The sequence below is a fragment of the Symphalangus syndactylus genome, chromosome 15 (assembly GCF_028878055.3).
Source record: "Symphalangus syndactylus isolate Jambi chromosome 15, NHGRI_mSymSyn1-v2.1_pri, whole genome shotgun sequence".
Classification (NCBI taxonomy): Eukaryota; Metazoa; Chordata; class Mammalia; order Primates; family Hylobatidae; genus Symphalangus; species Symphalangus syndactylus.
Genome location: NC_072437.2, coordinates 19,195,561 through 19,208,798, shown reverse-complemented (window position 1 = coordinate 19,208,798; position 13,238 = coordinate 19,195,561). Strand labels below are relative to the sequence as shown.

Genomic DNA, 13,238 nt, shown 5'->3' with positions numbered 1-13,238 from the left:
GTTTTCAGAAAGAAAATGTTCATTTATTTGCTTCCCAGAGTAAAAGCAAGGCTAATTTTACTGGAAAAATACTGTGATCTTCAGGGACAGTCTCACTTTTCTTAGAGGAAAGACTGCGTAGTGTCAGGTATCAAGGTTTTTAACATCCTCCCTAGATCTTTTCACAATGGCAAGTACTAGAAGGCCAGTTTCTTAGGAACTCCATCTAGTGGCTTACTATAAAAAACTGGCCTGCCTCCTTGGCTTCTGCAACTGGGAGGCACAAGACTTCAAGTGTCTGGTGAAAAATAATGAAGTCTTTTGTCTTGTCTGAGTGAGGAAATTCTGCATTATGCAGGCATATGTAATCCCTTTATTCCTGTTCCCTGGAGGAGAATTACAGTGAGGCATTTTCCTTTTCCCAGTTGGGGTTAATGTTATGCCCTCTCTACCTTTGAAAGTAAAACAAGATGAGGACCCCTGAGGATGATTCAAATGTGGGAATATTCTTCAGCAAACACACATTCCCAGTTGCAAAAATATTACCCCTGGTTTCTTGCCAAGCCTTTGAGGAAAAAAAATATGAATGATTGATCCTTTTTTTTCTCCCTGCATTGCCTTCGTGCTGTGGAATTTCAATTGCTCCTTATATGACAGCCGTATATATATATATATATATATATATATATATATATATACACAATCTTTTATGGACATTGGGGAAAGTGAATTATGTCTTGAAATTATCTCTATTTTTCTTGACATTTCTCCATCTAAAATATGTTAAAATTGGCCCAAAGATTATGGTTATAAGAAAGATCTTTGGAGCTTTATTAGCCTTTAAACACCACTAGTTGTTTATAGACACAGTAGCAGGGGGTCCCCGGTTCTTTTCTTCTTTGTCTCCATGTCTTCTTTCTTAATGTCCCAGAACAAGGGTGTGGGAAAAGCCTATACATTCTGTAATGAAAGGGAGAGGCCTATAAGTCTTCGAATTATTTTCACTCATTGTAGAAAAGTTAGATTACACAAAAGCATCTGGTATTAAATGTAATTACCATCTAAAGGAACTGCAGTATAACTTTGCAGAGTATTACATTTGAGGGATTTTGCTCAAATCTTGAACTCCACAAGTAATACATTTTAAAGTATTATCCGAGGTTGGTTAATGTAATGTAATCACATTAGCAGACAACAGGAAAATAGTCTTTCAGTGGTAATTATGTAAAACTATGACTGTATAACTAAGAGAATAGATAATGAGTATTTCCTGGAAATGGCTCTTACCTGACTCCACTAGAGTGACAATGTGATCTTCCCAAGTAGAGACAACAGCGGATGCTAATGGGTGAGCTCGTCGGTAATGGCCTCTTGCTGAGATGAGGAGAAAGCTGCATTTTTATCCTAGTGGATACCCCACTCCTTTGTGAGTCAGCCCTGTCCCGAGTAAATGGATCTGGCTCTTTCATAGCAACTGCCAGTTAGTTCTTCCCAATCTTGTGTTATTCATAGAAATGTTTTCATAGAAAGGCATGTAAATACAGGGGCGACCAGAACTTCATCGTAGGCAGAAAATAAAATAAACCTTGAATGTCTTTATCTTACACATTTATACCCATACTATAAACAAAAAAGAAAAATTAACTCATGAGAAATCCATGCCTTTAGTGCATCTATTAAATTTCAGCATAAAAAATGTCCGCAACCCCGCATCATTCACTGGGCTTCAAATTTAGTAACCCAACTACTGACTCAGAAACATGCAAATTACAACGCATAGGCTGAACTTTTTACTACAATAAAAGTGAAATTTTGTAAATGTTGCAGGAACTGCATTGGCCAATTTTCAACAGATATGTATTCCATTTTTCTTTACTACTTTACTCTTTATTCTTTTGACAAAATAACAAAAGAAAGACCTTGTTAAAATATCTTCCCGTCTCCATGGTTCTATCTTTCCCAGAATGCCATATAGTTAGAATCATACAGTATGTAGACTTTTCAGACTGACTTCTTTCCCTTAGTAACAGGCATTTATGTTTACACCATGTCTTTTCATGATGGTATCTCATTTCTTTTCCACACTGAATAATTATTCCACTGTCTGGATGTACCACAGTTTGCTTATCCATTCTCCTACTGAAGGACATCTTGGTTGCTTCCAAGTTTTGGCAATTAGGAATAAAGCTGCCATAAACATCAATGCATGGCTATAGAGACACATATCTATGTATTTCTATGTGCATTTCTGTGTCTGTGGAAACAGTAAAAAGATCATTGGTTGCCAGGGTTTGTGGGGAGGGAGGAATGAATAGGTGGAGCACAGAGGATTTTTAGAGCACCGAAATTACTCTGTATGATATTATAATGATAGATACACGTCATCACATATTTGTTCAAACCCATAGAATGTAGTACTCTAGGAGATGAACCCTAGTGTCAACTACAGACTTGGGGTGATAGTGATGTGTCAGTGTAGGTTCATCAATTGTAACAAATGTACCACTCTGATGGGGATGTTGATAGTTGGGGAGACTGTGGCTGTGTGGGGGCAGAAGGTACGTGGGAAATCTCTATACCTTTGCTCCATTTTGCTGCAGACCTGAAACTGCTCAAAAAATAGTCTATTTAAAAAAACTTCCCACATCTGTTTGGTAAAACTCAATAGTAGCCTTTCTAATCCATAACACTATTATAATCACTTTGGGGTTTATCTAAAAACAATCTATAAATCATATGCTATCTCAATAAAATATAACATATTTTGATTACCGCAAATCAGGTACTATCTAAAAATGTGTTTAGAATATATTATTTTTGTTTTAGTTATATTTTGCCACTTTTAAATCTTTACTATTTTATGTTTTATGCAAAAACATATATCTACACATCTTGTCTCCTTAGTTTATGGTTGTCTGAATACAGTTAATTTTCATCTATCTACTTAGCTTATTTCCAAATAGTCTTTCAACTAACCTATCAGAGTTTTTAAGTGTCAGGAAAATCTTAAGAAAAAGCCAACAATAACCAGGCAGCCTTCATAGAATTGCAAAGATAAATATTTATGACATTCATTCTCAATACTCTATTTTCTTAAAACTTGGGGTTATTCATACCAAATGCTAAGAAAAAAATTGCTGCTATCTCAGGGGTTGGCGCAAACCCTAGGCTGCAAGGGTCTCTGTTGTTTCTTTCTCTCATCTGTAGGGTCAGTCCAGCACCTTCCCTTTCCGCTGAGGAGCCGAGCTCAAAGGTCCAGGGGACGCTGTAAGGTACTCAGGCCCTCCCAGCAGTGTACAGGGTGTCTTGCTAGTTCTGCCCAGAATGCAGAGCTGCAGAGAACTAACATGACCTTATCCAAAGTTGCTCAATAGCTGGCTAACCTATGGAACAATAATTATGAAAGAAGAACTTTCCAAAGGGGAAAAAGCAAATGGTGTGAAATGCCTAGCATGTGAAAGACACTACAGAAACATTTCTCGAATGAATGCATGAATTCTTAGGGGCACTTTCTTTCAGGAAAAAAATCCAGCTAATGTCATTTACATAACTGCAGATTAATAAATACATAGTGATTTTATATATATGTAAGTAGCATATAAGTTGTATTTATAGTCATTAAATGATTCTTTTAAAATGATGAGTAAGAGAAAAAATAACTCTATGTATTTTATTAAATCCATTTAATTTTTTCCGTAGTAAGTAGCACTAAACTAAAGACTATTCCTTAAGACAAACAATTATTAATATAAGTGCATGGCAAAGAAAGTTACGTTATAAAACCAAATGTCCGAATGCAAACATCATACGAGACTGAGCATTCGAAAGGTTATAAAGATATTGTCCTCGCTAAGGAGGTACTCATGGCAAACCACAAAAGGATGTAACTTTCTAAAATAATGTAAAATGTTTGTTTTATTTTAACATTTCTCTATTCATTCAGCCTTGCAGGAATGATAATGCATTTTTGCTCGATTTCAGGGCTTTGAATTAGAGGAAATCTCAACAAAGGTAGTGATGCTTTTGAAAGCACATTGCTATTTGTTTTTGATTTCGCCTGATGCAGAGAAAAGGTCACTGCCTTTTGAAAAGAAGCTTTATTTAGTGGAGCTGAACGATACAGTCTAAGTCAGCACAACAACAAATTTAATAGCAATCTCGGATTTTATAATTCAGGTAGTGGAACATCCTCTTCGGGTAAGTCTTAAAAAACAATGACGCAGATGCCTGTTTGTGCCAAGTGAATCATCTGCATTTTTGCATGGGCCAGGAGCCTCAAGTTCTGTAAAAATGGCCCACTTTTTTTTTCTCATCAAAGAGTTCCCAGATATATCAAAAAATTCATTTCTATTTCTCAAAACATCAATTAATTTTAACAAGTGCAAGAACATGAATTAAAGATGATGATACGTAGAAATGGATGATTCTACCTGTGAGTTACATGCCTCAGGCTCTAGGGCCCTTCCTCTCTGAAAGACTTCTTCATCTGGGGGCTGGAATTTCCTGTTCATAGTAATGTATATAACATACTTTCTGCTAGAATAATGCGGATCCTGTTTCAAATGGAAGATGGATATTTGGAAATGTGGGTCCCCCCTGAGAACTAAGACCCCTGGCAGCTCTCCAGCTTAATTTCCAGGGCTGATTGCTGAGCCTCTGCGTCAATATGACTTGACTTGTCCAGGAAGGTAAAGCTGTTAACCAGTCAGCAGCTTCACTGTTGATTTCAGGCACTTCCCACAAATTCATTTATCTGAACTATAGGCTGCTGGGTCAACCCCTTTCTCCAGACAGTAGGTCACTCAACTGGTCAAGCTAGTCACCTACAAATAATTGGTATTCATTAGGATTTTTTTCAAGACTCTACCCAATGGGATCAATCCCAAACTTAAAAAAAAACCACTATAAAAATCAGTTGTATTTGTTTGTTAAAGGTAATACATGTGTCTGGTTAAAAATCTAAAAGGCACAAAAGAAAAAATAAATTTCATGTGTGAAGAGGACAACATAAGGTCACCATTTATTTTTCTTCTCTTAGATCACTCAAGTCAAGAAGAAGAATGAAAACAGAAGGGCAAACTCGCTGTAAAGAATGGATTACCCAAATGTTGACCCAAAGCCGGGGGAAAGAACGTGGAAAGCAGTGGAGAGGCACCAGGCAGGTCACTTTCTCTTTCTGGTCCTCAAACACAGCACTGCCGTCTTCAGAACAATAACTATTACTTGTCCATACCAAGTATCTTCAACACTCCTCAACTCATATCAAGAATTCTGCCCAATCTCAAACAGACCTCCATCCTACAAACACTGAAACCCAAACCCAAAACCTTACATATATCCACCTCTCACTTATCCCTTCTGAGATATTATGAAAACAAAGTGGCAGTTTCCCTTACTGGAATAAGTATTACATTTCACTTTGCTTGGTCAATAGATTATTCAGACAAACTTTATAAGGTAGATAAGAAAACTGAGGGTCAGATTAGTGAGTTGTTCAGTGTTACAGAGAAGCAGAGCCTGATTCCAGCCAGGGGGGATTTAACACCAAGTCCAGTATCCTACATTAGATCTTCAGGGGCCCTGAAGATCGCCTCCTCCTAGCTCCCATGGAATAGACAAGAGAGCTGAGAATTGAAATTAATTGCCTGTTTACACAGCCAGGCCTCCAGAAGCCTTAAGTCCAGGAGTTGCTTTATTTTTTCCCAAATACTTGTTATTTTTTGGAAAGTTATCTCAAGACGCTAATATTTCATAAAAGCTTCCTCTTCTTATATCACTCTGGATTTAAGGTTTTTGTGGTTTATCTCTATCTGCACACAAATTAGGACAAATGCCAACCTGTGATGTTTGCTGGAATGATCCAGCTCAGGTCTCTTTTTCAAGCCTCCCTATACTGCTGTTACTTACTCCCTGGCGAGGAACCTCTTTGATAAGACTAAAGACAATAATTCTATGAAAATAAAAACACCTAGAAAGTTAAGAGAGATAGAACACTAAAACGGCAGTCTCTTCCAGACTTCTTTTATTTATATCGAGGTAGACCCATCTATTAAAAGATGGAATCTGCATCCTCTTTGTCTTAAAAGCCCTTTCATTTTTTAAAAGCCTTCTTTCAAAATGCAAATGGTCCTGGGAGACCCCACTGCTACGTTATCCAGGAACCTTGGCAGAGTTTAATCCACAGCAAGGTTAGAACCTAGGAGAGCGGTCTCTAGAGGCAGTAAAACGACACTGAAAAAGCGGTGGAGAGCTTTTTCTCCTTCCCAATTTTGTGGAAGGTTATTTGAATCAATTGTCCTAAGGTTACTGCAAATATTTTTCTTTTTTTTTTTAAAAAAAAAATGCTTTTTTCCCCCTCTTCTTTTTCCTTTTAGCTGTTATTGTTCCTTGAAAAACAGTATAAAACAATACAAACACTCATTGACACGGACCCAATCTATTCTTGACTTTTTAACTGTTGGATCACATTATAATGCAGGTATGGTATCATTGCCATTACTATTACTACGATTAGTGGTGAAAAGATAAGTATTCCCAAAATATCAGTTTGATTTTTTGCACTTGCCCTTAATTCACGCAGAAACTAGCATAGAAGCAATGAAGAAAGCATTCGCACAGAAGAAAAAGCAAAATGGCTTTCTAAGATCAAATTTGTATTTTAAAAAATTCTAAGGTTTTTTTATTTTTTCAAGTTATGGCTTTTTATTTCCTGAGTTTCACAAGGTGATATAGCTCCCGTAGTTTTAAGGTGCTGCCTCTCATTTTGTAGCATGCTGGGCTGTAGTAAAATATTATTGGCTGGGGGTATCCCCTAAACTACACCATTGTTAGGCAAGTTAGAGGGGTCTATATTCCCTGATAGTCTTAAAAATATTGCTCATGTACATTATATAATTGAAAAAACAAAAACACTTCTATATATTTAAAAATCAGCAACTATATTCCTCTTGCGCCATGTTCAATAGAAGAAGGTAATTTCTAGCATTATTGTGTTTGTGCTTGAAAATAATTTTGAGAAAATATTGGAGACTCTTAGCCATCCAATCTATTCAATTTTATGACATCAGGCACTTATTAAATCAGTTTTCATAGTTGAACCAATCAGCTGAATCTGTCAGAAAAAGTCTGGCTTTATTTTTCAGTACAAATAACATGTAACCACATGCTCTTGTGACAATCATGTTATTTCTAAGGCCTAACTCTAAGGTGGATAGCTTTGGGAAGGAAGTTATCCATAAAACTGTCACCTGGATAAATAATAAGGCATGGCCCCATGGGACCCTCTTTTTGGAGAAATCCAGGTGGGAACAATCCTTTTGCTTGGCAACCCAGAGGATTTTACATGCCAGATTAATACACACCATAGTTTCTGGATGAGTGAGAGTTTCACCTTTCTTTTGTAAACTGAGAGAGGGGTAAATGAGGACAGGAGGGAGAAAAAGGTAAAGTCATAGATCAGTTTTAAGAAAGAGTTCCTAGGGAAGTGAGGTCTGGAAATCTCTTCCTTGCAAGTATCTGTTTCTGCATCTGCCTCGGAAAGTCTCTGGGAACCCATTGACACAGAGGGCCCATTCATACTGCAAGGCAGTGACTCTGGACGGGTGAGTAAGGTCCCTGTAGTTCCTGACTTGGCAGGCAGATTCTCAATGCAGACGGAGAATGATGATGTCCTTGTAGGTAGTTTCCGGCTTGAGGGTGAATCTCTTTTTAGTGAGTGGATCAGCATTGCTGTAGGAACCTACCATGAACCTGTCTGATGTGGGTGCAGCTGGAATCATGATCCTGATGTAACATGTGTGGTTCAAGGCCAGCCTCACTGCATGATCTGATGGTAATACCAGGATGGGGTTACCAGCCAGTCAGGAGCAAGCCTAAGTTGGGACGCAGGTTGTCTATTTCAATGAGACCTGTCTGTTTATCTCATCACATTTGGTGGTGATAATATACAAGCCGCAGAAATGCTTATTTTCATCTGTCGACAGCTACTCCAACACATACTTAACTCTGTGCATGAATGTCAGCCAATATAGAGAGAAATACTGTCTTGATTAGTTAGGAATTTTTTTTTGCACACAAATTTTAGGTAGTATTATAAAGTAAGAGTAGTTTTAAAGATCATATATACTAAGCTTTATTTCCTCACACAGTCTTCCAAGTTATAGTAATATGCATTCTGGAGAGAATGCTTTAATGTCTATTCCTAGTAATAAATCTAGTAGAAGGGAGCTAGAACTCCTTATCACTCACCGCAGGTTTGCAGGGGGCTTCCTGGCATGAATCTGTCCACTCGCCTTGCGAGCGATCCTACCTCCAGCTCTCAATCTTGAGTTGTGTCATCTACGTATGTCTATGTAATATACGTACCAATAAATGATATTCCAAATGCTTATGTGTTTTTATACTCATCATGTTTCTCCACAATATAACATAGAGTCTTACAAAATACTCAAGCGGCTTGCTCAATTTTCCTCATTGATATTTCATTTCAGGGCATCTTCTAGAAAGTAGCATTAAAAGCACATGTTTTCATAGGCATTCTAAGATTGGTATACTTTTTTTCTTTCCAGATTTTTAATAAATGTGTTCTTAAGGCCGGGCGTGGTGGCTCAAGCCTGTAATCCCAGCACTTTGGGAGGCCGAGGCGGGCGGATCACGAGGTCAGGAGATCGAGACCATCCTGGCTAACACGGTGAAACCCCGTCTCTACTAAAAATACAAAAAATTAGCCGGGCCTGTTGGTGGGCGCCTGTAGTCCCAGCTACTCGGGAGGCTGAGGCAGGAGAATGGCGTGAACCCAGGAGGCGGAGCTTGCAGTGAGCCAAGATCCCGCCACTGCACTCCAGCCTGGGGGACAGAGCAAGACTCCATCTCAAAAAAAAAAAAAAAAAAAAAAAAAATGTGTTCTTAATAGTGTAATGAACTATAATGAAAAAGTTTACACTTTTACCATTTATCCTTTAGATTGTGATTTCTCCTTTACATATCACGAAACATATAAAACTTAAAAATAACAGTAAGTTATTTTCACCTTTTGGTCAATGTTTATACTTATCATTTATGTTTAAATACTTGTAAAGAAAGAAAGGCCTACTGAGCTACTAAAATTTTTTTTTTTTAGAAATGACATCAATATGTCTTTTACCTTGTTTGTAAGTATATAGATACTCAAAGCTACTTTCTGGCAGAAAGTATATGCTGATGCCCAGAACATTAATTCATTTTTCAAAAAGCTATTTTTTGATTAATATAATCCCACTTGTGTTTAAATATGTGTCAACATTAATTGGTGTTACCTTAAGATTTTAGTGACTGCAGTCTCCTTTTCCAGAAGGTTCCTTGCCCTGATGCTGAAAACAGACTTGCGAAGCTGAAAATGATAAGAGTATGACTTTAGTTTTGGAATGTTAAGAAATAATATACTGCCAAATCATTCAATAGATGACATTGTTAAAACACGAAACATGAATATCTTTCGCTGAAGCATCATCGTACGATTGACGATTCTTGTCTATTTTTACTTTTATTTGGGCAGCACCATGAACAAACTTGTGGGGCCCCACGTCCCAGCCACAGATGGTGCACTGGCTGTGCCGCACTCTGATAATGGCCTTCGTCTGAATAAAATGTTCAGTTTCCAAAGACTTTAACATTGACCCTCGTACTGGACTCCTTATTTGCTTTGATTAGTGCAACGCTCTCTAATCCACATTATGTCTGCTGCAGGTTCTTGGCCTGTAACCTAACGCTAATCTGAACAATGAGTTTAGGAGTTGTTTTGCTTGCAGGCATGGGGAATGAATGAAATGGGCATTCAAGATCTCTTCCTAGTTGGCAATGATGAAATTAATCCAGAGAAGAGAACTAAGGAGAAAACCATCCTGGATGCCGACTGTAAATTCAAAGATATACTCCCCAAGCTCAGTTCTGTGTGGCTTGCTAGTTGCAGATGTTAGATTGGTGGAAGGTGTATAAGGAGTTAAAGCAGGCAGAAGAAGGGCAAAAAGAAAACAGGGAAATGGGCCATTATGTTCTCATAATAACCAATAAATAACTAGATTCACAATAATAAATAACTAGAATAAATAATAAATAACTGGAAAGTGTAACTCCAGTAGTCAGACTGAAGATAGTAATTGAGACCTGTTCATTTTGATCAATAGATTAGATTTACTGAGCAGTTAGCATGATATTAGTGACCATAGGAGATTTAGGGTAAATAGAATTTGGAGTTCTTGGTTTCTAGAAGTGAACAGCCTAGATAGGAAGACAAGAGTAGGACACATGAGATCATCAGTGACAAGTACAGTGCAGTAGATGGTACAGTGCTAGACGGTATGTGGAGGAGAAAAAATGAGATCAGAGGGGCTGGAGCTCTCTGCAGTGGAACAGCAAGTCTGGACTAGTCAGCAAAGGCTTCATTGAAAAAGTGGAGGTTATACCGGGCCTTGAAGGAAGGCTAAGATTCCTGGAGGCAAAGGCAGCACTGGGTGAAGGACTGAAGTGGACATGTGTGCACAGGGCAAGTTAATTTGGTGCAAACTACCTGTATAAGTGCTGTGCTAGCCAGATCTTGAAACCAGGCAAGAAGCCCTACAGGGCATAATGTGTTTCAGACAAAGTTGAGGGGGGAAAGAAAACCCTCAGAAGACAGAAAACTCTGTATTCAGTAAAAATAGATCACCTAGTTAGTTTCTTTTCAACAAGGGTTAGGTATGTTGAGGTACAAACTCACAGCACCCCATTCTACAAACAAAGCTATGAACAAATGCTATAATATCAGCCAGTGTGTCCATAAAGCCACAGTGGAGAAGAACCAGAGTAACAAACAGGTCTTTTCAGTCACAAATGATAACCTAGATAACAGCAACACTAGCAATCCGCTTTTCATATTTTACAGCAGATACGTAATAAAGATCAGCGTCACTGAATATACTGGCAATTTCCCCCTCATGAGGAAAGGTGGTTCACTCATTTATCTGCTCAAAAATGAAAAAACGGAATTGGTTTCATTATTCACTAGAACTCTTAGGAGAAAAATTAATGTATGGACAAGGAGACAAGAGTGGATACCGTCTATTTGGAACTTCCATTTTCTTGGTAGCACATACATGCTATTTCCAATGATGAATCTTGAAACTTTCCTACTTCTCCCCTCCTGAAAGAGTTGACTTTTGGCTTTTTTTTTTTTTTTTTTTTTCAGATAGTCTTGCTCTGTCATCCAGGCTGGAGTGCAGTGGCACGATTTCAGCTCACTGCAACTTCCGCCTCCTGGGTTCAAGCGATTCTCCTGCCTCAGCCACCCGAGTAGCTGGGACAACAGGTGCCCGCCACCACACCCAACTGATTTTTGTATTTTTAGTAGAGATGTGGTTTCACCATATTGGCCAGGCTGGTCTTGAACTCCTGACCTTGTGATCCACCTGCCTCAGCCTCCCAAAGTGCTGAGATTACAGGTGTGAGCCACCATGCCCAGACAAAAGTTGACTTTTGGCATGGATTTAACCTTTCTGAGTTGACAGCTCAGCTCCTAAGGAAAGCTGCTTGGAGCTGCTTTTGGAGATGGAAGACTCAGCCAGTGGCCCCATCATTGTGGAGCATCTGCTCTTTAGACACCTAAGAACACACATAGTCCTGAGACAGACCCAGGCACAGAGGCCCTGTGACAGTAAGTTTTAGGAGAGGACTCCAGATTCCACAACTCTTATTTCATCTTGAAAGGACAGTGACGTGTGTTAGTTGTCTTTCCCTCAGTGGAAGATGAGAGTCTGAATCCAATCACTTATCTACTGCCCCCGCAATTTCACGTTAGGAAAAACCTTTGGGATAATATCTGGTACACTATTGCCTAAATGATTTCTGCCCTGCACAAGATTGCTAAAAGGCTACTGAATGGCCTTTGCCCTGAATTTGAACTAAGACAAAATACAGCATTAATTCATACAAGGAAGTACTTGAGAACTGTTTTTATAACTAACGCCAGAAGTAGCAGGAGAATAAATATTATCATAGAAAAACGTCAGATTTAGCTTTGGGATATTCTTTTGTTTTGTTTTGTTTTTTGAAACAGAGTCTCACTCTGTTGCCCAGGTTGGAGGGCAGTGGCGTGATCCCAGCTCACTGCAACCTCCGCCCCCTGGGTTCAAGCAATACTCCTGCCTCAGCCTCCTTAGTAGCTGGGATTACAGGCATGCACTACCACACCGGCTAATTTTTGTATTTTTAGTAGAGACGAGGTTTCACCATGTTGGCCAAGCTGGCGTTGAACTCCTGACCTCAAGTGATCCACCGACCTCGGCCTCCCAAAGTGCTGCGATTACAGGTGTGAGCCTCTACACCTGGCCTTTGGGATGTTCTTAAAAGAAGGAAAGGACTCACGCACACACATATATATGTCTTCTTTCATCTATTTATACATATATATATATGATATTATATTTGATGTCCTAGATATGTATTTAGATCGTTATATACTTTCTTTCTTCTACTAAATAAAGAAGGCCTATAGTGATTATCTAGTTATTCTCTTCTTTTTTCTTGCTTCTATAGTAAAGCTCTGCGAATTTATTTTTGGCAAAGGGCATTCCTAGACTGTGCTAATCACAAAGAACTCAGAGCTACGCTGCTCTGCAGTGCCCTCCTCTGGCTCTAAGAGATATTGACAATCACCTGAAATAATTAGCAAAACAAAGAATACAGAGATCCATTTCATGGTAAGTAATTTCAGATCTGAAATTGTAAATTATAGCTATGAAAGGAGCCAGTAATTGCTCATTCTGGATCTAAACATATCAGAGATGTGGGAATAAAAAGGAAGGGGATGAATGATGGAATTACAAAGAGTTTACTTTGAAAAAAGTCAAAGATGCATTGAAAAAGATTTTCTTTGGTTATGTTTGTAAACTGAAAACATCCAACTGCCTCAGATAACAATTCTTTGACAGAATTAATAACTCAAAACAAGTAAATTAAATTTAAATTATCAACAATATAGAGATATTTTAAGTCTTGAACTTCTAAGTTAAAACATGTTTCCAGAATTATATACTTTAACACATAATTCAAAAGCTTCAACTCAATTTCCATAGAGTTATTTGTGATTGAATAATTTGGACCTGAAAGACATTCCAATGTATGAATCTTGCTGATTTTTTGACAATGTCTTCGAATTAATCTACATGTTACCCTTTTTTCCCATTAAAATAGAGAAACCTGGGCCATTGACCTACAGTTTTTGAGAATCTGGATTTTTTTTTTTTTTT

General features: G+C 38.2%; 1 protein-coding gene across 7 annotated transcripts in view; it reads right to left on the bottom strand.

The window, feature by feature from the left end:
• Window positions 1–13,238, bottom strand: part of NALCN (sodium leak channel, non-selective) — a 376,903-nt gene that overhangs the window by 62,083 nt on the left and 301,582 nt on the right. For 4 of the 7 annotated variants that reach the window (XM_055245148.2, XM_055245150.2, XM_055245149.2 and 1 more), the window contains one exon: window positions 9,273–9,346. In XM_055245148.2, the coding sequence (XP_055101123.1) occupies window positions 9,273–9,346 (74 nt within the window). Of the gene's footprint in view, window positions 1–1,266; window positions 1,354–9,272; window positions 9,347–13,238 lie in introns of all 7 variants that reach the window. The other 3 variants (XM_055245146.2, XM_055245145.2, XM_063618937.1) reach the window with 1 other exon arrangement.